We start from the raw sequence: 18,833 nt of genomic DNA on the forward strand, positions 1-18,833 counted from the left end.
TGACACCTCCTGCCGCGGGCATTTGCCAGGGAGGCACCAAGCGCGGCAGAGCCCCGGCTCCCGGCAGAGCCCCGCGGCCGCGGGCTGGGGTCCGCACCCACGGCGCAGCCATCCCACACGGCCTCCATGCCCGGTCCAGCCCGGGGCAAGAGGCAGGCGGGAAGGTCTCGCATCGGCGCAGGGCAAACAGCAGCCCCGTGATGCTGGGATTCGTGTCGGGAGCCTGCAGACTCTCCTCCCCAGTGCCGGGAGAAAGTGCTGAGAGCTGCGGAGCTGCCCAGAGCCGACTGCAGCAGGGCTGCGAAGCGCGCTCACCCGCGGTGCTGCAGCACTGCCTGTCAGCCGGGAGCAGGGCCGGCCACAGCCGAGAGCGGGAGCTGCGTTCCCAGCAGCAGAGTCAGTCCCGGCTTTCCTGTCAGCAGCCGGAGCCGTGGCGGGAGCCGAGTCGCCAGCACGCTGCTCCACGTGCGCACGGGAGACTCGCCGACCCCGCGGCAGGGCCGCCCGTGCCTGCCCGGCGCTCCGGGAGTGTAACGCAGCCGCAGGCAGGACATCTCCCAGCGGGGCCAGCCGAGAGCCCGGAGCGGCCCTGGGGAGGGCAGCGCCCCCGCGGCCCCCAGCGCCTCCCCCCGGGACGGGGGTCCGGAAGGGCCCCTGGGCTGCCGGGCACCCGGTTCACAGCGAGGCAGCTCTCGGGGCAGCTCGGTGCCCCGGGTGCTCCGGGGCCGCACCGGGCCGTCGCTGCAGGTCACGCGCCCCCGGGCTGCGCATGCCGCAGGACAGGGACCCGCACCCCCCCTCCAGGCGCCTGGCCCCGGCTCCGTGGGAGTCCCGGCTCTCCCCAGGGCTGCAGGGAGACCCCGGGGAACCGTGGCACCCTGCAGCCCCACGGGCCGCCCCGACGAGCAGGGGCACGGCCGAGGGTGGGCAGGGGCCCACGGACCAGGGGGCGGGCAGGGGAGCACGGGGAGGAGGGGGGAGTCGGGCAAGGGAGCACGGCCGGGGGTTCCCGGGTGGGGGAGCACCACGGGGGGAGGCAGGCAGGGGGGCTTCCGGACAGGACGCACCGTGGGGGTGCACAGAGGGGAGTTCCCGGGCAGGAGGCACCGCGGGGGCGCACAGAGGGGGCTTCCCGGGTGGGGGCGCACCGCGGGGGGAGACGGGCGGGGGGTTCCCGGGCAGGAGGCACCGCGGGGGCGCACAGAGGGGGCTTCCCAGCTGGGGGAGGGCCGCGGGGGGAGCCGGGCTGCGGGGGGCTCCCGGGCAGGAGGCACCGCGGGGGCGCACGGCCGGCAGCCGGCGGGTCCCGGGCCGGCGGCGGCGGCGGCGAGGCGGAGCGCGGCCGCGGACTACGCGCCCCGGGAGGCCTTGCGGCGCGCGGGGGGGCGCGGGGAGGCCCCGGCGGCGGCGATGCTGGCGGCCCGCGGCGCGGGGGCTGCGCTCCGCGGGGCCCGGCCCGGAGCGGCACCGGCACCGGCACCGGCACCAGGGCTGGGGCGGGCGCTGCGGCGCGGCCCCGGGCGGGAGCCGGCGGGCGCGGGCGCTGCCGGCGGGCGGCGGGACCCCCCCGGCGGCCCTACCCGCACCGGCACCGGCACCGGCACCGGTCCGGCCCCGCTGCGCGTGCTGGACCTGCGCAGCGACACGGTGAGCCGGCCCAGCGCGGGGATGAGGCGGGCCATGGCCCGCGCCGCCGTGGGGGACGACGACTACGGCGAGGACCCCACGGTCAACGGTGAGCGCGGCGGGACCCTTCGCGGGGCCCCTCGCTTGCCCCGGCGCCGTCCCGCCGCCGGGCACCGAGCACGGAGAGCCCCGAGCAGCCTTGCGCCGGGGCGGGGAGGGGGCCGGCGTGCGGGGCCTGGGGCGGGCTGGAGCCCACCGTGCACATCCCTGCGGCTCCTCGCCGTCCGTCTGTCCGTCCCCCCTCGAGGGCCGCCTGAAGTCCGTCCTAGCCAGGTGGCTTCCCCTGCGCCTTTCCTCCCTGCAGAGCTTCAGCACCTGGCTGCAAGGATCATGGGGACAGAGGATGCTCTGTTTGTGCCAACAGCCACCATGGCCAACCTCATTGCGGGTGAGTGCCCAGGGCTCGGCGCAGCCCCTGCCCGGCTCTCCTGCCCCAGCAACCCAGGAGCGGCCCAGTCGCACCCTTAGAGGGGCCAGATTACGCCCCAGCCTGGAGGGTACCGAGGGCAAGGGAAACCCCTTGCTCCCTGCTCCTCTCCAGGATGCTGAGTAAAAGCCCCACTTCTGCTCAGAAAGCTGCAGGTTTTTCATGCCCAGATGACTGCAGGGGAAAGCTGTCAGAAACAGGCAGCTCGGTCCTCTCTTTTCAGACCCAGGTGCATTTCCTTGCCCCTTCCTGGGCACGTGCAGCACCATGTGCAGACCCAGGAGCTGGTCTCCTGCTTCATGCTGCTGCTGAACAAGTGCCTCCCCTTGGATAGGAGGGAGTCCCGTGCTCAGCCTCGAGCAGAATTGCTCCGTCGACCTTTACCCAGGTCACTTTTGTGCCCTCTGCAGTGAGCAAGGGTCCGCACTGCATGGGAGGGTGGGCTCAGCTCCAGCTCTGGCCACGTGCGCGCACGAGGCAGGGAGGAGAGACAGTGCCCTCTGCGTCACCGCGCTCCTGCCTGTTACCTCCCCTAGCTCCAGCCACCGTTGGCAGGCCGCTGTGAAATGGAGACCTGGTCCAGCTGGGACCAGCTCCAGCGCTCTTCAGGGGACAGAGCTGACGTCCCTGCATCACGCAGGAGCCAGCCCTGCCGTGGAGAGACACTGCAGTGGAGGACGGACGTGGCACATGTCTTTACGTGCTGCGTGCTCAGCCTTCGCGCAGTGGGGCCCCACAAACTGCCCGAGCTCACGCAGCACGTGGGTCTCCCCCCAGCTGAGTCCCTGCCTGCTCTCCCCACGCGGCCCCGCTCCGCGCTCGCAGTGCTGCCCCCACGTGCCCCACAGCGCCCCAGCCTCACTGCTCCCCCCCTGTCCCAGTGATGTGCCACTGCCAGCGCCGAGGGGCCCAGCTGCTCCTGGGGAGGGAGGCCCACCTGCACGTCTACGAGCACGGCGGGGTCGCTCAGGTAGGTGCTGGGCGCTGCCTGGCTCACTGGTCTCCATCCAGTGCCCCAAACCTCCTCCTTGGGGGGCAGTAAGGCACAGGGTGCCCACACCCCCGACCCGGGCCCTAGGGAGGAGAACCCAGCTCTGGGCTGCCCCTGCGCTGCCCCAGGCCCTGAGCCCGTGGGCAGGCGCAGGCTGGGCACGAGGGACAGGAGGGACGGGATCGCAGCTTGCTGCTGCCCTCCTCTGGCTACGGGGGACTGGGCTGGGGGGAAGCTCCCTTTCTGGTGCACAAGGGAGCAGCTGGATCCCCCAGAGAGCACCAAGCCACAGCCCGGGGCAGAAGTGGGATCTGATCGTGCTCAGAACGGGGCAGGGGAAGAGCGGGGGTATGAGGGGGAGAGGGGCTGGGCCCCCACGCACTGCCGTCGTCCCTCATCAGCTCTGCTCTCTGGGCACAGGTTGCTGGGGTCCATTTCCAGGCGCTGCCAGACCTGCCAGACGGCACCTTCGACCTGGACCAGCTGGAGCTGACCATCCGCGAGGCCCACGGTAGCCGCTACCACCCCCGCCCTGAGCTCATCTGCCTGGAGAACACTCACAGCTCCGCGGGGGGCCGCGCACTGCCCCTCGCCTACCTCCAGCAGGTAGGACCCGCGTCCCAGCGGCTGTTGGCCAGCCCTGCCCTGGTGCAGGCAGGACGGACTCTGCAGGACAGCGCAGCAGGACGCATGAGCCCTTGCCGAGCAGCTCAGAGCGCAGCTCACGCTGGTGCTGGCAGCTCCTCCAGGCTCTGTCTGTCCAGCACTTCCTACCAGCCCAGCTGCTCCTTTGCCTCTTCCCAGGTCCGCCTGCTTGCTGACCGCTACGGGCTGCAGGTACACATGGACGGAGCACGACTGATGAACGCGGCGGTGGCCCAGGGCGTGGAGCCAGCACAAATCACCCAGCACTGTGACTCTGTGTCCCTGTGCTTCTCCAAGGTGTATTCACACGGGGCGCCCTGGGCAAGATGGAAACAGCACAAGCTGGGGCCTGTCTTTGTGCAGGGGCATGGCGCATGGGGGCACGCGCCCAGCTTGCCGGCTGGGACAGGGGAGGATCCCCGGGAGGGATGCAGGCAGCTCAGGATCACCTCTTTCTTGGGTCTGCAGGGCCTGGGCGCCCCGGCTGGAGCAGTGCTTGCCGGACGCAGAGAGTTCGTGGCCGAGGCCTGGCGTGTGCGGAAGCTGCTGGGAGGGGGGATGCGACAGGCAGGCGTGCTGGCAGCTGCTGCCCGCCTCGGGCTGGAGCACGCAGAGACAACGCTGCGCAGAGACCACGACAACGCCCGCCGCTTTGCTCAAGGTATCTCAGGGCCCCTCGGTGCCCTGGGACATACGGGTGCCCTCTGCAGAACTCCACTACACAGGTTTCCACATACTGCCAGAGCTGGGTCCTGCCCTGCCTGTTAGCCAGACACCCAGGGAGCAGGACTCCTCCGCACCCCAGGCAGCTCTGCTCTGCAGTGGGCCCAGCCCTAGCCCTTCTCCCAGCCCAGGGCTGGGCTCACACCACACCTTCCAGTACGGTTCTGCCCCAGAGGGCTGACGTTGATCTTGATTGCTGGGGATAACAGCACGTTCCCTAGCTGTAGTGCTGGATCTCCAGCCAGATGAGAATCCATCTGGGCTTCCTGCCTGGCTGGATGACATCCAGGGACGATGCAATGCCTTTCCCCTGCATGGTGCCCACAATAACTCTGGTGCTGCTCAACAGAGAAGGGCAAAAGGCTCTCTGTTAGCCCAAGAGCTGGGGTAGTGCCTGTGCAACACTGCAGCCTCCTCTCCTGGGGCCAGACCCACAGCCTAACGGCCCATGCCTCCCCCAGGCGTCCAGGAGCTGAACTCGCCCCTCTGCTCTGTCAACCTCACAGCTGTGGAGACGAACATCGTGCTGGTGGGAGTGAAGGGGGACTGGCCATCTCCCACGGAGCTGTGCGAGCGCATGCAGGCAGTGAGCGAGGAGGAGGTGGCCGAGACGGGCCATGCTGTCAGCGTGCTGCTCTTCCCCTGGTCAGCACGCTCTCTGCGTGCAGTCTGGCACTGGAACATCTCCGCCCATGACACTGAGCTCGCAAAGAACAAGCTGGACTTTGTGGCCAGGAAGTGCCAGGAGAAGCTGGCCCTAGGACTGGGCACTAGTCCTTGGAGCACAGGGGGGGACTGAGCTGAGATGTGGGAACATGCATCTTCCTGGCCGCAGCCATGCAGATGACTCTGCTCGGCAGGCAAGTTTGCAGGCTGGGGCAACTGTCCCATCCCCATCCTCCTGGCAGCCAGCAGCAAAGGGTCTGGGAGCAGCCAGAACATGCTCCAGGCATGTCCCTGACAGGCTGCAGCACAATAACCACTCCTGCCTGCAGAAGAGTGTGAGAGCCCAACCCTGCCAAGACCACAGATCGCCCCCTCCCAGAGGGGAGCTCTGCACCTCTGTGGGAGGGAGCCGATTTGCAGCTGTGCCTTGAGGGACAGAGTGCAGACCACGTCTCACACCACCAGACCACTCCAAGGCAGCTTCCCCACCTCACTAGTCAGCCCAGCAAACACATGCTCAGAGCATCCTCTAGTCCTCAGCCCACACAGCTCTATGCTGTTCCTGTAACCCAGTCACTGGAGACACTGCCCAAAAGCAGGCCCAGACACCCCCCACTCCCAAGGTCACACACTTAGACACATGCGCACTGGACATGTGTATACAAGCTGCAGCAGGAAGAAAGATCGTGAGGGATGCTCAGGGCACAGCCGCTCACAGCCATGCAGTGTGGGGCGGCAGCAGCACATATCACAAAGCAAAAGAGAGAAAACAGTCCGAATCGGGGGCTTTTGGGTTGTGCTACGCAAGAACAGCAGGGCAGGAAGTGGTCTCTGCAGCCCAGCGCTCTCAGCTCAGCTCTTGCTGTTGTAACAGGGCAAATGAGATCTAAATAAAAAGTTGTGGCAGTGCTGCAGCTGTGCAGGACGTTGTGTCCCAAGGGTGCTCCTCCCCTGACGATGCAGCAGGGACAGCATTGCGGCCCAGCAGTCCCTGTTAAGGGACAGGTGTCCCTGAGGACATACAAGTGCCTCAGCCACAGGACCAGGGCCACTGCAGAGCAGTGCCAAAACTGGTATCTCACCGGGACTCCCACAGGTGCATGAGCCCAGCCTGGCCACAGACAGGCCTCTCCAGAGGGGCCTGGCTGCCCCCAAAGCCTGTTCCCCTCATGCACCCAGGCTTTGCTTGGCCCCCTTCCAGGCCAGCCCTCGAGCTGGCTGACTAGCCCTCCCGCAGCTCCTGAACACACTCTCCCATCACCCCTCATCCCAGTGGCGTGTGTTACCCCAGTCCAACAGCCTCCCTCCAGCAGCCTCAGGCTGGTCTCTGGGCTTCCATAGCTGCGCTGCCGAGCCTGTCACTTCTGAGCCGGAGATTCCCTGTACTATGTCTGTGTGCAGAGCTGGGCCCTTCTCAGAGCATGGCGTGTTCACTGCTGCCAGCCCCAGGAGAGCCCAGCTGCAGGGGACCCGAGCTCCAAGGTGGGAGAGGAGATTATTTATGCATCAGTTTAAGTCTGTACTCGATGGCTTAGCACAACACTGTATCCCCAGGAAGATTTATACTCAAGTAGCAGTTATTCCTATTTATTTTTACATTTGCAATAAGCAATTTAAAGGAAGCTGAGGGAACAAACTTCATCATCCAGTCTTCCAGACAGACCCACAGCAGGCCTGCCAGCCCTGCTGCAAGAACAGACAACACTCCCAAAGCACAGGAACACCCCAGAAAACAAATGCCAGCATAGGTACTGGTAATAACTGTGGCTTTCCTGCTCCAAGAAGCCCCCCACCTGGCTGTAGACTGGGAGGAGTGGAAGAGGCACATCTGTCCCAGGCAGCACAGGCAGAGGTATTCAGAGACGGCAATCACACCCTGTGCTGCAGGAGGAGACCCAGCAGGCTGGAATGGGGCCATGAGCAGGGTACATCTCATCTTTGCTCCCAACATGCAATCAAGCTCTTGAAATCATGTTCAGAATCACCTGGAATGAGGAACCAAACCCTGTGAATGGTGCCTGGCCCCTGCTCCTCCACATCCAGGGGGGAACCACCCCTCTCTCCAAGCCCTCGACAGATGATGACCAGACCCAAAGCAGCAACTCCACACCCACCCCACTGCACAGGGGAAGCACACACCACCACTGCCCTCCTTCTGGCCTCGTGGTCAAGACAGCAAAAGATGGGGGCTGCACTGGAGCTCCTCCCCTTACCTCAGTCAGGATATAGCTGTCCTGTGATAACCTCTCAATGATGTCAAAGTGATCCACACCAGCAAGGTCCAAGAGCGAGACGGTCCAGCCAGCCGAACGCAGAGCCTGCAAAGAGACCAGCACTGGCAGGAGGGGACACCGAGCAGGTTGCCTCCCCTCCTGCGTGCTAGGCCCCAGGCAGCACGCAACAAGAGCAGCTGCTCTCCCTGAGCAGAGAGACACCCACTTCAGACAACAGCCATCACCAGAGCAGGAGAAATACTACTCTGTTACGACATTTGAGCTCTTCATCCCAGTTTAGCCTCAGCAGAGCTGGGCCCGGCAGCAAGCAAGACTCCTTCCCAAAGTGGGAGCCTGTACTTGTTCATCCACAGAGAAGGCAGCTGCACACCACAGGCAGGGAGAGTCACTGCTCTGTAGCGGGCCCAGCTCTCTCCCGTTCGCTGCTCTGGGTTGCCAGCCCAGAGCTCTCAAAGCCACAGCCAGCTTATCTGGTACAGCTGAGGCGCCTGTGGGATGAAGGCAGGTCAGAGCAGGACAGGTTTGTGCGGCTGCCCCCATAGAGCCGGGCGCGGGGTGGCAGAGGCGCTGCCGGAGCTCACCTGGCAGTACTCCCGGGACTGCCGGCGGAACTCCGGGGAGTCGTGCTGCGCCACGGCCACAAGCACTTCGCAGGCCCCAGCCGCAGGCACCGCTCCGGTGACACACAGCATGGGGCTGTTCCTCTGGGCGACCTCCCTGGGGAAGGAGACACCACAGTGACAGCCAGCATGCCTCTCAAGCCTGTTGAGAGGAGGGTGCTCATGTGCAGAGCGCTCCCATGTCCCTGGCTATGTGCATGAGTAAGACAGAGGCTGCAGGGCCTGTGCCCGGGTCAGGAACGGAGGCCGCAGGCGCGCTGTGCATGGCGCACTCTGTGCAGGCAGGCTGTGCAGATGCAGGCAGAGCAGGATGCAGGGCAGGCTGGTGTTTGCCGCAGGCTGTGCTGGCCAAAGGCACGCCTGCATGCCAGCTGCCCGTGCCCTTTCCCCGTCGCTGTCACTAGAGCGTCTGGACTCACCGGCTCATGTTCAGCGCATCGTTCACGTAGATGTGCAGAATGGGCTCCAGGTCATACACGCCACTCACCAGAACAGCTCCTGGAGGCAGAGACACTGGCGGGTGTGAGCAGGCCCTGCCTGCGGGAACGCTCCTCTCCGCGCCCACGACCCACGTCTCCCAAGGTGCAGAGGGAGGCCTCAGCCCTTGGTGGCGCTGCTGAGCTGCCTGATGGGCTCAGGACACTTACACCCCCAGGGGCACCTGGTCCTAGGAGCCCAGATTCTTGTATTCCCAGCACCTGTGGGCTGCAGTCAGCTGAGGCAAGTCATCTCACACAGCTTTACACACTGCAGAACCGGCCAGCTTTGGCACCCTGAACAGTCAGCAGAAAGACTGCCACATTTGAGGAGCAATTCACCAGTTTTCCTTCAGCCCCCTGTACAAGATGAGTCACTCTCCACAGACCCCTCTTGCCAGTGGGCATGCACATGGCCAGGCACAGCTTTGCTGCAGAGAAGGCACTGATGGAGCAGTGCCCCACTGCCCTGCTGCCCTCGTGTCTCAGCAGCCCAGAGCCACACAGCTGGATCAGGAAAGGAGGAGGTGCCCCAGCACAGCATCCTAGCCCCGAGCACCAGCTTTCCAGAGCACAGGGGAGCAGTGGGGTCTCTGCGAGGCCAGGCACTACCTTTGATATCAGGTGTCACTCCATACTCTGCCCAGTCTGTTGACAACACCATGGCTGCCAAGTGAGCCCCCGCTGAATGTCCACACAGGTAAACACCGCTAGAGAGAAGGAGCCATGAGCGAGTGTAGGAAGGGACAGTGCAGCACATCCTGCCTGGGGACGTCCTGTTCAGAGTGGAGGAGGCAGAAGACTCCCAAGGGCTGCAGCCCAAACACAGCAGCTCAGACACACCTTCCAGTCCATCAGCTGATCCCTTGCCCAACAGGGAAGGGGCACAGACGCAGGCCTGGTGCAGTACTCAGTCCCAGGCACTAACACCTTTATGATACCTCAGGGCTTGTTCACTCCACCCTGTGGCTGCCACAGACGCCTCCATACGCTAAACCACCCCAGGGAATGACACAGGTACAGTTTGCCTTGAAGGCCAGGCAGTGGCCATGGAGGCTGCTGACGCAGGGGGCAGGGGGGAACCAGGCACGCTGCAGAGCTGTGCACTGCCCACCTGATCCAGGAGTACTGCTGCACCAGGAAAGCGAGGCTGCGCCGCACCTGGGCCACCATTTCATCCATGTGGCCTAGGCAGAAAGCACAGTCAGCAGGGCCCTGGGTCTGCAAGGGAGTCACAGCTGGCCCTGGAAACCACCTACCTTTGGGAGCTATGTTGTAACCCACGGCCACTACCGCGATGCCCTGTGACACCAGCGCGGGGGCTGCGAAACCCGAGACATCCTTACTGGAGGAGGAAATGCAGGTTAGCCACACACGGCGGGGCAGGCATTCTCCTGGGGCTGGCTGGAGCGGGCCTGGCCAGGCCCCACAGCTTTGATCAGATCCAGAATACCCAGGGCAATTCTAGGCTTAATGCTGCTCTCCTGAGAAGGGGGATGGTAAAGGCAGGCCAGGTAATTCCCCTCCCAAGGGTTCCCCCCACAAAAGGTCTGCCTCACCTTAAGCACTGCCAGTATCCACCGTGGATGTAGATAAGGACTGGGAAAGCTACAAGGCACAGCACAGGGTTAGGAGGCAGGCGCAGCCCCTGCCCACCCCTCCCCGCTGCCACCCTGCCCATCACCTACTTCCAGAAGGGTCCGTGGGCAAATAAACGTCAAGCTTCTCCCCATCGCCGTCCCCATAGGGGACATGCAGCAGGGTCTGCGTGGCGGCCCGGGCCATCTGGGTTCCTGCGGGGGATGTGGGGAGGGTCAGCACACGTACAGCCAGCTCCGCGCACGCACGGCCAGGCACTGCCCCACACTTTGTCCGCGGGGTCCAGGGGCTTCGCAGCTCGGACGAGAGCCACCAACGTCACCCAAGGGCCGCCGTGGCGTCGCCTGGCAGGGGGGAGGCCCCCCCTCAGCGGGGCGGCTCCCGCTCCTCACCTGCCGTCACCGCCTCCACGTGGGCCTCAACCACGGCGTCCCGGTCGAGACGGGGGGACCAGCGGCTGGGGGAGTACTGCTCCTCCAGCTCCTGCGGGCACACGGGCACTGAGGGCCGCCACGCCACGGGGCGGGGGGCTCTGCCCTGCGGCAGCCCGGAGCACCCGGTGCCGGACAAGGCCGCGGCCCCGTGGGACGGGCCGGGCCCAGCTCAGCTGGGGCAAACCCTGCCCGCTCCTCACGGGCGCCGTACCCACTCCCCGGCCACCGTAGATTCCCCCCTCTCCGGCTGCCGTACCCCCCCCCCGGCCGCCGTAGATCCCCCCTCCCCGGCTGCCGTACCTCCCCGGACATGTCCTGCCACCTCCCCATGCTTTGGCTCACTCCCGCTCGGCCCCGTGGCGGCCCCGGTCAGCGCCCCCGGCGGCCCCGCTCCCATTGGCCGCCCGGGGGGCCGGGCCGAGGGCACCGGGGCAGGGGCCGTCGCGCGGGGCGGTGTCGGGGGCACCGGGGCCGGGCGACCCGCCAGGGGGGCCGGGCGGCGGCCCCGGGGCCGGGCCGCCAGGGGACGCCCGCAGGGCGATGACGCAAGGTAGTCTCCGTCGCGCAGGGCGGACGCGCGAGGTACGCCGGGAAGGCGGCGGGCTCCGAGCCGGCCGCGGAGCTCGGCCTGCGGAGTGAAATAAGAATTTTCCCGCCTCTCCGCGGATTGGCGGGCGCGGTGGGGCGGGGCAGAGGCGCCTCCGCTGATTGGCGGGCGCCCGGCGCGAGAGAGCGGCGGCTCCGCGGATTGGCGGGCGCGCTGCGGCCTGGCGGAGGGGCGCGCGCGCGGCACTGGCCCGGCAGCGCGGCGGAGCCATGAACTGCCTGACGGTGCCCGGCGTCCACCCCGGCTCGCCCAGCCGCCCGCGCGGGCAGATCCAGGTGCGCCGCCCGCGGCCGCGCCGGTGGGGGGCGATACCGGGCCGAGGGGGACTGGCGGGGCCGGGCCGGTGCTGGCGGGGGGGCTGCGTGAGGCGATACCGGGCCGAGGGGGGCTGGCGGGGCCGGGCTGGTACCAGGCTCGGTTGGGCTGGGCCGGGGCTGATACCGGTGCTGGTGCCGGGCGGGATGCTTAGGGCGTGGGGACGGGGCTCAGGCTGGGCCGGGCTGCGTGGGAGCGGTGCCAGGCGGGATGCCGGGGCTGCGGAGGTGATACCGGGGCTGGGCTGGTACCGGCTGGGATACCGGGGCTGCAGGGGCGCTGGTGAGGCAGGGCCGGGACCGGGTGGGATATCAGGGGCTACAGGGTGGGGTCAGTACCAGGCAGGATACCAGGACTGTGCAGGGCGATTGCCGGGCCAGGACCCGACGGGATGGCAGCGGTGCCTGTGCCAGGCCTGTGCTCTCACACGCTGACCCTCGTGGTTCTGCCCACAGGTGATCTTCGGACCCATGTTCTCTGGAAAGAGGTAGGGCCAGGTCGGATGGGAGGGCAGGGAACCGGCAGGAGCCCAGGGCCCACTGACAGCAGTCTTTTGCAGCACGGAGCTCATGCGGCGAGTACGGCGGTTCCAGCTCGCTCAGTACCAGTGCCTGCTGGTGAAGTATGCCAAGGACACACGCTACTGCACCTCCGGAGTCTCCACGCATGACAGGTGAGTCCCCTGGGCAGGAAGAACCAGCTCCTGTGGGCCTGGGCAGCCAGCCTGCCTGGCTCACCTTCTGTCCTCCGCAGGAATACCATGGAGGCGCTCCCTGCCTGTCTCCTCAAGGACGTGTACCAGGAGGCACTGAGCTCGGCAGTCATCGGCATTGACGAGGGCCAGTTTGTAAGTGCAGGGCCAGGGCAGGTCCTCGGGTGCTCTGCAGGGTGCAATCTCTTCATAGCACCCCCCTGCAGAAAAAGGTCTGAATCTTCCTGGGCGGGGGGAATATCTCTGGAACAGCTTGGTCCTGCTGGACTGTGTTCCTGAGGTCAAACCCTTCCCTTAGTCCCTGTGAGCTGAGGACAGTGGGGCTGGAGTCCATCTCCTGGGCAGGCTACGTTGTTCTAATTCTCTGGTACCCTGGGCTGCCTGGGCATACACTGCTGGATCCTCAGTTACGTGCTGTTCCTTATCCCCGCTGAAGCTATTATTTCCGTATCTATTCTAGTTCCCAGACATCGTGGAGTTCTGTGAGATGATGGCCAATGCTGGGAAGACTGTCATTGTTGCTGCTCTTGATGGGACCTTCCAGAGAAAGGTAAAATACTTTCTTTTAGCTGCTGTATTAAGAAGCTCGTAGAGTCCAACCAACAGAACTGTCCCCATCTTGGCACAGGCTTTTGGAAGCATCCTGAACCTGGTCCCACTGGCAGAGAGTGTGGTGAAGCTAAATGCTGTGTGCATGGAGTGTTACCGAGAAGCCTCCTATACAAAAAGGCTGGGAGCAGAGAGGGAGGTGAGTTCCCCCAGAACACAAAGCAATTCAATAGCTTCATCTTGCTGGCCCTGCTCCTCTAGGAGAAGGGACCTCCTTAGGTGAACTGAGCTCTGCAGGGTCACTCTCCCAATCTTGCCAGGTTGAAGTGATTGGAGGAGCAGACAAGTATCATTCTGTCTGCCGTGCCTGCTACTTCCGGAAGAGGCCTCACCAACCTGGGTCAGAAAACAAGGAGAACATGCCCATGGGAGCAAAGCAGTTGGACATGGCTGCCTCCCGGAAGATCTTTGCTTCTTGTCTGCTGGACTCCAACACAGGAACAAAATGAGTGGGGGAAACTAAAGGCTTCGACTTCCAGACTTCAGGTCTGTCTTCCCCTGCTTTTAGCAAAAGTGTCTCAGCTCTACCTGCCAAACCAAGCTGCTGCTTCTCTGCACCAAGTGCCAAGAAAGAGGATGATCGACTGGACCTAATGCTGGGGGGAGCTGAAACAGGAGCCTGACTAAAAGCAAGTCCCTTTCTCAGAACACTGAAAAGAGACAGGTGCAATTACTGATGGAGCCACACAAGCAGGTACTGGAAAACTCCATCACACCAAGCCAGGCTGCAGAGCATTAATAGTTTGCAATACTTCTAGTCTGTTCTCCTAGACTTCTGCATGTGTTCAGATTGGCCACTGACTGGTAGAAGTCCCTGTACTTGCATGTGAACAGGACTGTTTCTTAATCTCTTGTGTACTGTTGCTAAAGTCCAGGTTCCCTAAGACAATGTACAGTAATTTAGTATCTGAAACCCACTTCCTCTTTAACATAGTTTGAGGAGATACCCCTTTCCTTTACATAGAGCCATGGCACAACTTTTCAACCGAAATATGTATCAGTGCCCTGGCCTTACTCACAGCAGCCTCTTAACAATTGTGCATGGCCCGTCAGCTTGCCATTACACTCACTTGCTGTAAGTTTTTATTAAAACAGAATGGGTGAAAGAGAAGGCTCAACTTGACAGCCCGAGTTTAAACTCTCTTTAGGCTTGAACTTAGAAATGCCTCTGCATCTAGTAGTAGCCTACCTATGAAGACAGACTCCTGTTGGAAGAGCAAGACTTCACTTCAGGAAGTCACCTCTCCAACATCATGGTTTTTTGCTCAAGTCCAAGCCTGGTGCTGCCACTTCACAACACTTAGCTACCTGTGAAGGGCTTGGAGGCTCAGGACTTGACCTGTATAAGACTAGGCTACAGTTACTATGAAAATCCAGCTATTTGGAAAAGGGTGTTTGCTTTGAGTGGATGGTTCTTGATTATAGTCATGTCTTTTGCTCCCTCCTGAGCCTTCAAAGAATTTTCTGCCTGCTGCTTCCTCTACTATACCTTGGCTGAAACATCCTCTTCCCTTTTGCTTCACTTAGCTTCTAGAAGTCTTTTATTCCTTGCAAAAGTGCTTTTCCTGTAGGTCAGAGTCCACAGGCTCCATACAATCGTTCCTGGTTCTGTTCAGGATGCTTTGGTCAAATCTCCATGCTCAAATATTGTGCTGTCACTAGTATTTTGTTCACCTAAATACTCTAGCTGGGCAGGTGCACCTGTCTAGAATGTTACAAGAGCTGCCTGAAAAAAAACTGCCTACACCTGCATTACTTGAAGTCGTTACAGCTGTAGTATTCACAAGCACTTCACTGCCAGGGCCTAGGCTTTTCCCTTGGGGACTGGGGGAAGGCAGTACTGCTACCGTTTTAGGTTAATAAATAATGAAATTGCCTCTGTGTGTTCTATATCAGACTGCTCTGACAAAGGTTTGCTCTCATTTAATGGGCTGTGCAAACAGCGCAGGCCAATCTTTCATACAAGCAGCAGCATGTGCTAGAAGGCTGGTCACATGGGTGTTGTTTGTGAGCTGGCTACGCAAGTCCTTTACTAAACAGTATCCATAAGGAGCAGTAGGGAACACTTGCTAAAAATAGGCACTAGCATGAGTGTGCTGTTTGTGGAGCAGCAGAGCTGATCAGAGCAGTGCTCTGCACAGCTTCCCTTCCTGGAAACTCCTGCCCCATCGCTCGGGGGGGGGGGGGAGAGAGGAGAGGAACCCAGCTTTGCTTCCTCAGTGAAGAAAGGTCCATGGTGGCTAAGTGAAAAAGTTTATTCCATCTCTACAGTGACAAACAAAGGAATACTTGAATGTCAGCCCCAGCAGCTACAGTTCACATACCTCACATTGCTGCCAGGAGCAGCTGCAGAACAGGTGCAGCAGAAAAATACAACCTGAGACAAGCCAGGCTGCAGAGCCCAAATGCAGAGAGGCACAACTCAAAGCTCTCAAAGCCTGTGGAGAGAATGAGCTGCTGAGCAGAGCTTGGCTCACAGAGCAGCATGCAGTGCACGGGACTACAGCCTGGCTTCTCTGGACACACCATGTCTAGTGGAAGGCAAGTGAGGAAGGAGGCACTGCTGCAGACTGAGGCAGCAGTGGAGGTGCTCCACGAGGACCTTCCTCAGCAGCTGGAGCTGCGGACAAGACCGGGGCCATGGCCCTGCTGTAAGAGAGCCCAGAGCTCGCTGCTTCCAGAGATCCCAAACCCTTTCATGTGAGCACCAGCAGTCCTAGTGCAGGCTTTGGGGGGAGGCATGGCACAAAGAAGTTTATATACACAAGGCTTTGGCATCAAGCTCACCCAGCAGCAGCTGAGGGAAAGGAGGAAGGCACAAGAGCTCAAAGGCAGGCAGGAGCTGGACTGCACTGTCCAGCTGTGCTGGGGATTAAGACACTGAAGAAGTGAAAGGTGGCACTTTAGGGAATCAAAGCCAGCAGGGCTGGCAAAGGCAACAGTGTTAGGACAGGTCAGGGCAGCAGTCACAATAGCACAGTCAAAGCCAGAACCAGGGGCTGGGCCTGGGAGAGCTGAAAACCACACACCACTGCTTCCTCCCACAACTGCTTCCCCAGAGGCACAACAGAAAGGAAAGGAGCTCAGCCTCTCCGGGGCCAGGAAGGAAGGCAGAGCAGCATGGGAGTCTGCGCACGGTATCCTCCCAGGGAGAGTTCGCCGCATGCAGCAGGTCTGCACTCAGCTCTCACATATCACCACTACACATTACACTCCCATTCCCAGCTGGAAAGCTTACAGCTCCACAAGGACCAGGCAGCCTCTCCTATACGCCAGCACCAAAGCCTAGTGGCCTTCACACAAAGCAGCCACCACCCTCCTGCCCCCCACCTTCCCCATTCAAGTTACAGGTCCCTCCCTTCCCACCCCGTGAAAGAAAATTGCACTTGTACAGCTGTCCCTGCTGGACTGCCTGGCACGGGGCTCAGTACACTGGCGGTGGCTGGTAACCCTCCGAGGTGTCCGCAGTATGGGTGAAGGGTGGCTGCTGATAGCTGTCGTGGCTCACATTTGGGTAACTGGAGTAGGGAGTTGAGACCTCTGGGGTGGGGTCAACGTAGTTGTGAGCAAAGTCCTCTACCCCCATCTTGTACCTCTTGTAAGCAAAGGCGATCAGGAGGCCCTACAGAAAGGAGAGGGGCCATCAGCACTAGGCACCAAGGCAGAGGCCACCACCAGCCCCCAGGACACTGGGGCCACACGCAGTCACAGTGACAGGGCCTGTCCCGGGCTGTAAGGCCTGCAGAGCCCTTACACATCCCCTCCCGAGCAGGGCAGGGCCAAGCGCCCATACTCCACAGGAGCACAGCTCACCCACGAGAAGATGGAGAAGAAGCTGAAGGTGATGGCAGCTCGGGCAGAGTCAGCCCCAACATGCACATCCGTGGCCAGTGTCCCGGCCCACTGGTTGGTCAAGAAACAGAAGCCAATGAACCACAGGAACGTCCAGAGCCCTGGGGGAGGAAGCACACGTGAGGGGCAGGGTCCGCTTGTTGCTGGCCCCAGGCAGGTCCCCCACCCGTCACAGGACGGCCCAGCATCGCCGGCGCAGCCCAGCAGGCCGGCTCCTGCTCACATCAGCCTCCCACGGCCACTGGGACGACTCTCACCAGGCAGGACGTTGCTCGGTGCCCAGCAGCACGTGGCTCGCGGGCGCCGTGCCAGGAGATCGCAGCAGCTCCCTTCACCAGGCACCGCGGCCACGTCACCCAGGGAGCGGGACAGGGCAGCCATTGTCTGCCAGGCCGGCAGAGTCTGCGCGCCGGCCCGGCCCAGCCCTGCCCCGGGGCCACCTGCTGCAGTACCTGAGAAGCCGAGGTCCGCCAGGACCAGGTACTTGCGGTCGGTGGCGTTGCTGATCTGGGGGAAGTAGACGTCCACCATGAAGAAGAAGAGGCAGGCCAGGAAGGCGAGGACGCCGATGCCGATGCCGTAGCGGCAGGCGTCCTCGTTGCGGTTGAAGATGCAGAAGAGCTCAGGCGAGGCGGACGTGTTGGTGTAGCCCTCCCCGATGAGGCAGCAGAACACGATGAGGGAGAAGACCTGCGGGGGCCCGGGACGGGGCGTCGCGGCGGGGCGGCACTGCAGCCGCGGGCCCCTTTCCGGGGCTGCCGCAGGCCCAGGTGGAGCCCAGCCGGGAGCCCCGTGACCAGGCGGCAGCCGCGGGCTGCAGCCGCCCTGCGCCGGAGCCCAGCGCCGGGGGGGGGGGACACGGCCGGGGGGGGGGGAAGTGGGGGGGGGGATACGGGGCACTGGGGGGGGGGAGGCGAACCGGGGGGGGGACATGGGACACCGGGGGGGGAACACGGCCCCGGCGGGGGGGACACGGGGCACTGGGGGGGAAACACGGCACCGGGGGAAGGAGGCACCGAGGGGGGAGCACGGCTCCGGGGGGACAGACGGCCCCGGGGGGACGGACACGGCGCCGGGGGAGCGGGGCTAGGCCCGGGCAGGGCCCCGGGGCGCACGGCCCGGCTCGGCCCCCCTCAGCCCCGCCGCCGCGCCGGGCCCGGCCCGGCCCGCGCCGCCGCCGCCGAGCAGGCCTCAGCCTCAGCCTCGGCCCCGGCCCGCGGCGCGACTCACCGCGCTGGCGATCCGCGCCAGGACCTGCGGCTGCTGCACGAAGCGCCCCAGGTCGAAGGCGCCGCCGGCCTTGGCCGCCCCGTACGCGCCGCCGCCGCCGCCGCCGCCGCCGCCCTCCATGGTGCTGCCGGTGCCGCCGCCGCCGCCGCCGCGCTGCCCCGCTGCTGCGCGCCCAGACGCGGCCCCGCCCGCCCCGGCCGCGAGGGCGGCGCCGCCGCCGCACCGGGCCCCGCCCCGCACCGGCCCCGCCGCCTCCCCCCGCCCCGCACCGGCCCCGCCGCCTCCCGCCCCGGCCCCACGGCCCCGCGCTGGCGGGCGCCGACGGCGAGGGCAGGTGGGACGGGGAGAGCGGCAGCGCCCGCAGCCCCCCCCCCCGTCTGCCCGGTGCGGGACCCCCGCCGGGCCCCCCTCCCCGGGCCTCGGTGCCGCCCCCGGCAAGAAGCCGCAGCCCTCAGCCCGGCTGGGCTGCGCCCGGCCCTGCACCGCTCTGCGGAAGCCTGCTGAGCGGCCCCACGGGAGAGACCCCCCCACGGGAGAACCCCCCCACGGGAGAGCACCCCACCCACGGGAGCACCCCCCCACGCCAGGCTCTGCGCCCACAGGCTGCCCCAGAGCCGCACTGCCGACAGCGCCCTGTGGCCTGCACCCCACATGGCCCTGCAAGGTGCAGGCAAATCAGACCTTGCAGGTGCAGGCCATGTGGTTGCAGGCAATGCGGGGCGCAGGCCATGCAGAGTGCAGGCAATGCAGTGTGCAGACCGTGCAGGGTGTGGGTAGTGCAGGGTGCAGGCCATGTGGTTGCAGACCATGTAGGGTGCAGGTAGTGCAGGGTGCAGGCCACAAGGTGTGCAGGCCATGCGGAGTGCAGACCATGCAGGGTGCAGGCCACACGGGGTGCAGGTAGTGCAGGGTGCAGACTGTGCAGGGTACAGGCCATGCAGGGTGCAGGCCACGCAGGGTGCAGGCCACGCGGCGTGCAGACCATGCAGGGTGCAGGCCACACGGGG

General features: G+C 64.2%; 4 protein-coding genes across 11 annotated transcripts; 2 read left to right on the forward strand and 2 right to left on the reverse strand.

Annotated features, from left to right (window-relative positions):
* The first annotated feature begins 1,584 nt into the window (after positions 1–1,584).
* Positions 1,585–6,063, forward strand: LOC106487120 (uncharacterized). 6 transcript variants are annotated; one of them, XM_067308260.1, is made up of 7 exons: positions 1,585–1,735; positions 1,991–2,074; positions 2,995–3,083; positions 3,525–3,710; positions 3,909–4,046; positions 4,218–4,410; positions 4,934–6,063. In XM_067308260.1, the coding sequence occupies exons 1-7, from the start codon at positions 1,669–1,671 to the stop codon at positions 5,269–5,271; spliced, it is 1,095 nt and encodes a 364-aa protein (XP_067164361.1). In that variant the 5' UTR covers positions 1,585–1,668; the 3' UTR covers positions 5,272–6,063. The 6 variants fall into 6 exon arrangements, with proteins under 6 accessions (XP_067164361.1, XP_067164359.1, XP_067164360.1 ...); XM_067308259.1 differs by lacking the exon at positions 1,585–1,735 and having other exon boundaries at positions 1,998–2,074; positions 3,909–3,941; XM_067308258.1 differs by lacking the exon at positions 2,995–3,083 and having other exon boundaries at positions 1,652–1,735; positions 3,909–4,410.
* Positions 6,064–6,718: 655 nt separating this feature from the next.
* Positions 6,719–10,982, reverse strand: AFMID (arylformamidase). 3 transcript variants are annotated; one of them, XM_067308499.1, is made up of 11 exons: positions 10,802–10,982; positions 10,460–10,550; positions 10,157–10,261; positions 10,028–10,076; positions 9,728–9,813; positions 9,583–9,655; positions 9,081–9,178; positions 8,412–8,490; positions 7,954–8,089; positions 7,352–7,456; positions 6,719–7,123 (listed from the first exon to the last, which is right to left on the reverse strand). In XM_067308499.1, exons 1-11 carry the CDS (start codon positions 10,829–10,831, stop codon positions 7,094–7,096), a joined length of 882 nt encoding a protein of 293 aa, XP_067164600.1. In that variant the 5' UTR covers positions 10,832–10,982; the 3' UTR covers positions 6,719–7,093. The 3 variants fall into 3 exon arrangements, with proteins under 3 accessions (XP_067164600.1, XP_067164601.1, XP_067164602.1); XM_067308500.1 differs by lacking the exons at positions 9,583–9,655; positions 9,728–9,813; XM_067308501.1 differs by lacking the exons at positions 9,081–9,178; positions 9,583–9,655.
* A 296-nt stretch (positions 10,983–11,278) lies between these two features.
* Positions 11,279–14,620, forward strand: TK1 (thymidine kinase 1). The gene is made up of 7 exons (XM_067308222.1): positions 11,279–11,383; positions 11,879–11,910; positions 11,983–12,096; positions 12,177–12,270; positions 12,596–12,685; positions 12,764–12,883; positions 13,005–14,620. The coding sequence occupies exons 1-7, from the start codon at positions 11,318–11,320 to the stop codon at positions 13,191–13,193; spliced, it is 705 nt and encodes a 234-aa protein (XP_067164323.1). The 5' UTR covers positions 11,279–11,317; the 3' UTR covers positions 13,194–14,620.
* Positions 14,621–14,985: 365 nt separating this feature from the next.
* On the reverse strand, positions 14,986–17,946 carry SYNGR2 (synaptogyrin 2). Its single transcript, XM_067308643.1, has 4 exons — positions 17,827–17,946; positions 17,049–17,286; positions 16,558–16,697; positions 14,986–16,366 (listed from the first exon to the last, which is right to left on the reverse strand). Exons 1-4 carry the CDS (start codon positions 17,944–17,946, stop codon positions 16,169–16,171), a joined length of 696 nt encoding a protein of 231 aa, XP_067164744.1. The 3' UTR covers positions 14,986–16,168.
* Between the last annotated feature and the right edge of the window lie 887 nt (positions 17,947–18,833).

Source organism: Apteryx mantelli, chromosome 19 (genome assembly GCF_036417845.1).
Source record: "Apteryx mantelli isolate bAptMan1 chromosome 19, bAptMan1.hap1, whole genome shotgun sequence".
NCBI lineage: Eukaryota > Metazoa > Chordata > Aves > Apterygiformes > Apterygidae > Apteryx > Apteryx mantelli.

What these genes read in the sequence shown, in the direction of transcription:
- LOC106487120 (XM_067308254.1), top strand. Translation starts at nt 2,017, where the DNA reads ATGGGGACAGAGGATGCTCTGTTTGTGCCAACAGCCACCATGGCCAAC. An exon ending in CCCTCGCCTACCTCCAGCAG is followed by an intron (nt 3,711 to 3,908) that starts GTAGGACCCGCG and finishes GCCTCTTCCCAG; the next exon opens with GTCCGCCTGCTTGCTGACCG. An exon ending in CGCCCGCCGCTTTGCTCAAG is followed by an intron (nt 4,411 to 4,933) that starts GTATCTCAGGGC and finishes TGCCTCCCCCAG; the next exon opens with GCGTCCAGGAGCTGAACTCG.
- AFMID (XM_067308499.1), bottom strand. Translation starts at nt 10,831, where the DNA reads ATGGGGAGGTGGCAGGACATGTCCGGGGAG. An exon ending in GATGCGCTGAACATGAGCCG is followed by an intron (nt 8,090 to 8,411) that starts GTGAGTCCAGAC and finishes CTCCTTCCCCAG; the next exon opens with GGAGGTCGCCCAGAGGAACA. An exon ending in ACAGCTATATCCTGACTGAG is followed by an intron (nt 7,124 to 7,351) that starts GTAAGGGGAGGA and finishes TCCTCATTCCAG; the next exon opens with GTGATTCTGAACATGATTTC.
- TK1 (XM_067308222.1), top strand. Translation starts at nt 11,318, where the DNA reads ATGAACTGCCTGACGGTGCCCGGCGTCCACCCCGGCTCGCCCAGCCGC. An exon ending in GCCCGCGCGGGCAGATCCAG is followed by an intron (nt 11,384 to 11,878) that starts GTGCGCCGCCCG and finishes TTCTGCCCACAG; the next exon opens with GTGATCTTCGGACCCATGTT. An exon ending in GGCTGGGAGCAGAGAGGGAG is followed by an intron (nt 12,884 to 13,004) that starts GTGAGTTCCCCC and finishes CAATCTTGCCAG; the next exon opens with GTTGAAGTGATTGGAGGAGC.
- SYNGR2 (XM_067308643.1), bottom strand. Translation starts at nt 17,946, where the DNA reads ATGGAGGGCGGCGGCGGCGGCGGCGGCGGCGGCGCGTACGGGGCGGCC. An exon ending in GGCGGACCTCGGCTTCTCAG is followed by an intron (nt 16,698 to 17,048) that starts GTACTGCAGCAG and finishes TTCCTCCCCCAG; the next exon opens with GGCTCTGGACGTTCCTGTGG. An exon ending in TCTTCTCCATCTTCTCGTGG is followed by an intron (nt 16,367 to 16,557) that starts GTGAGCTGTGCT and finishes TCCTTTCTGTAG; the next exon opens with GGCCTCCTGATCGCCTTTGC.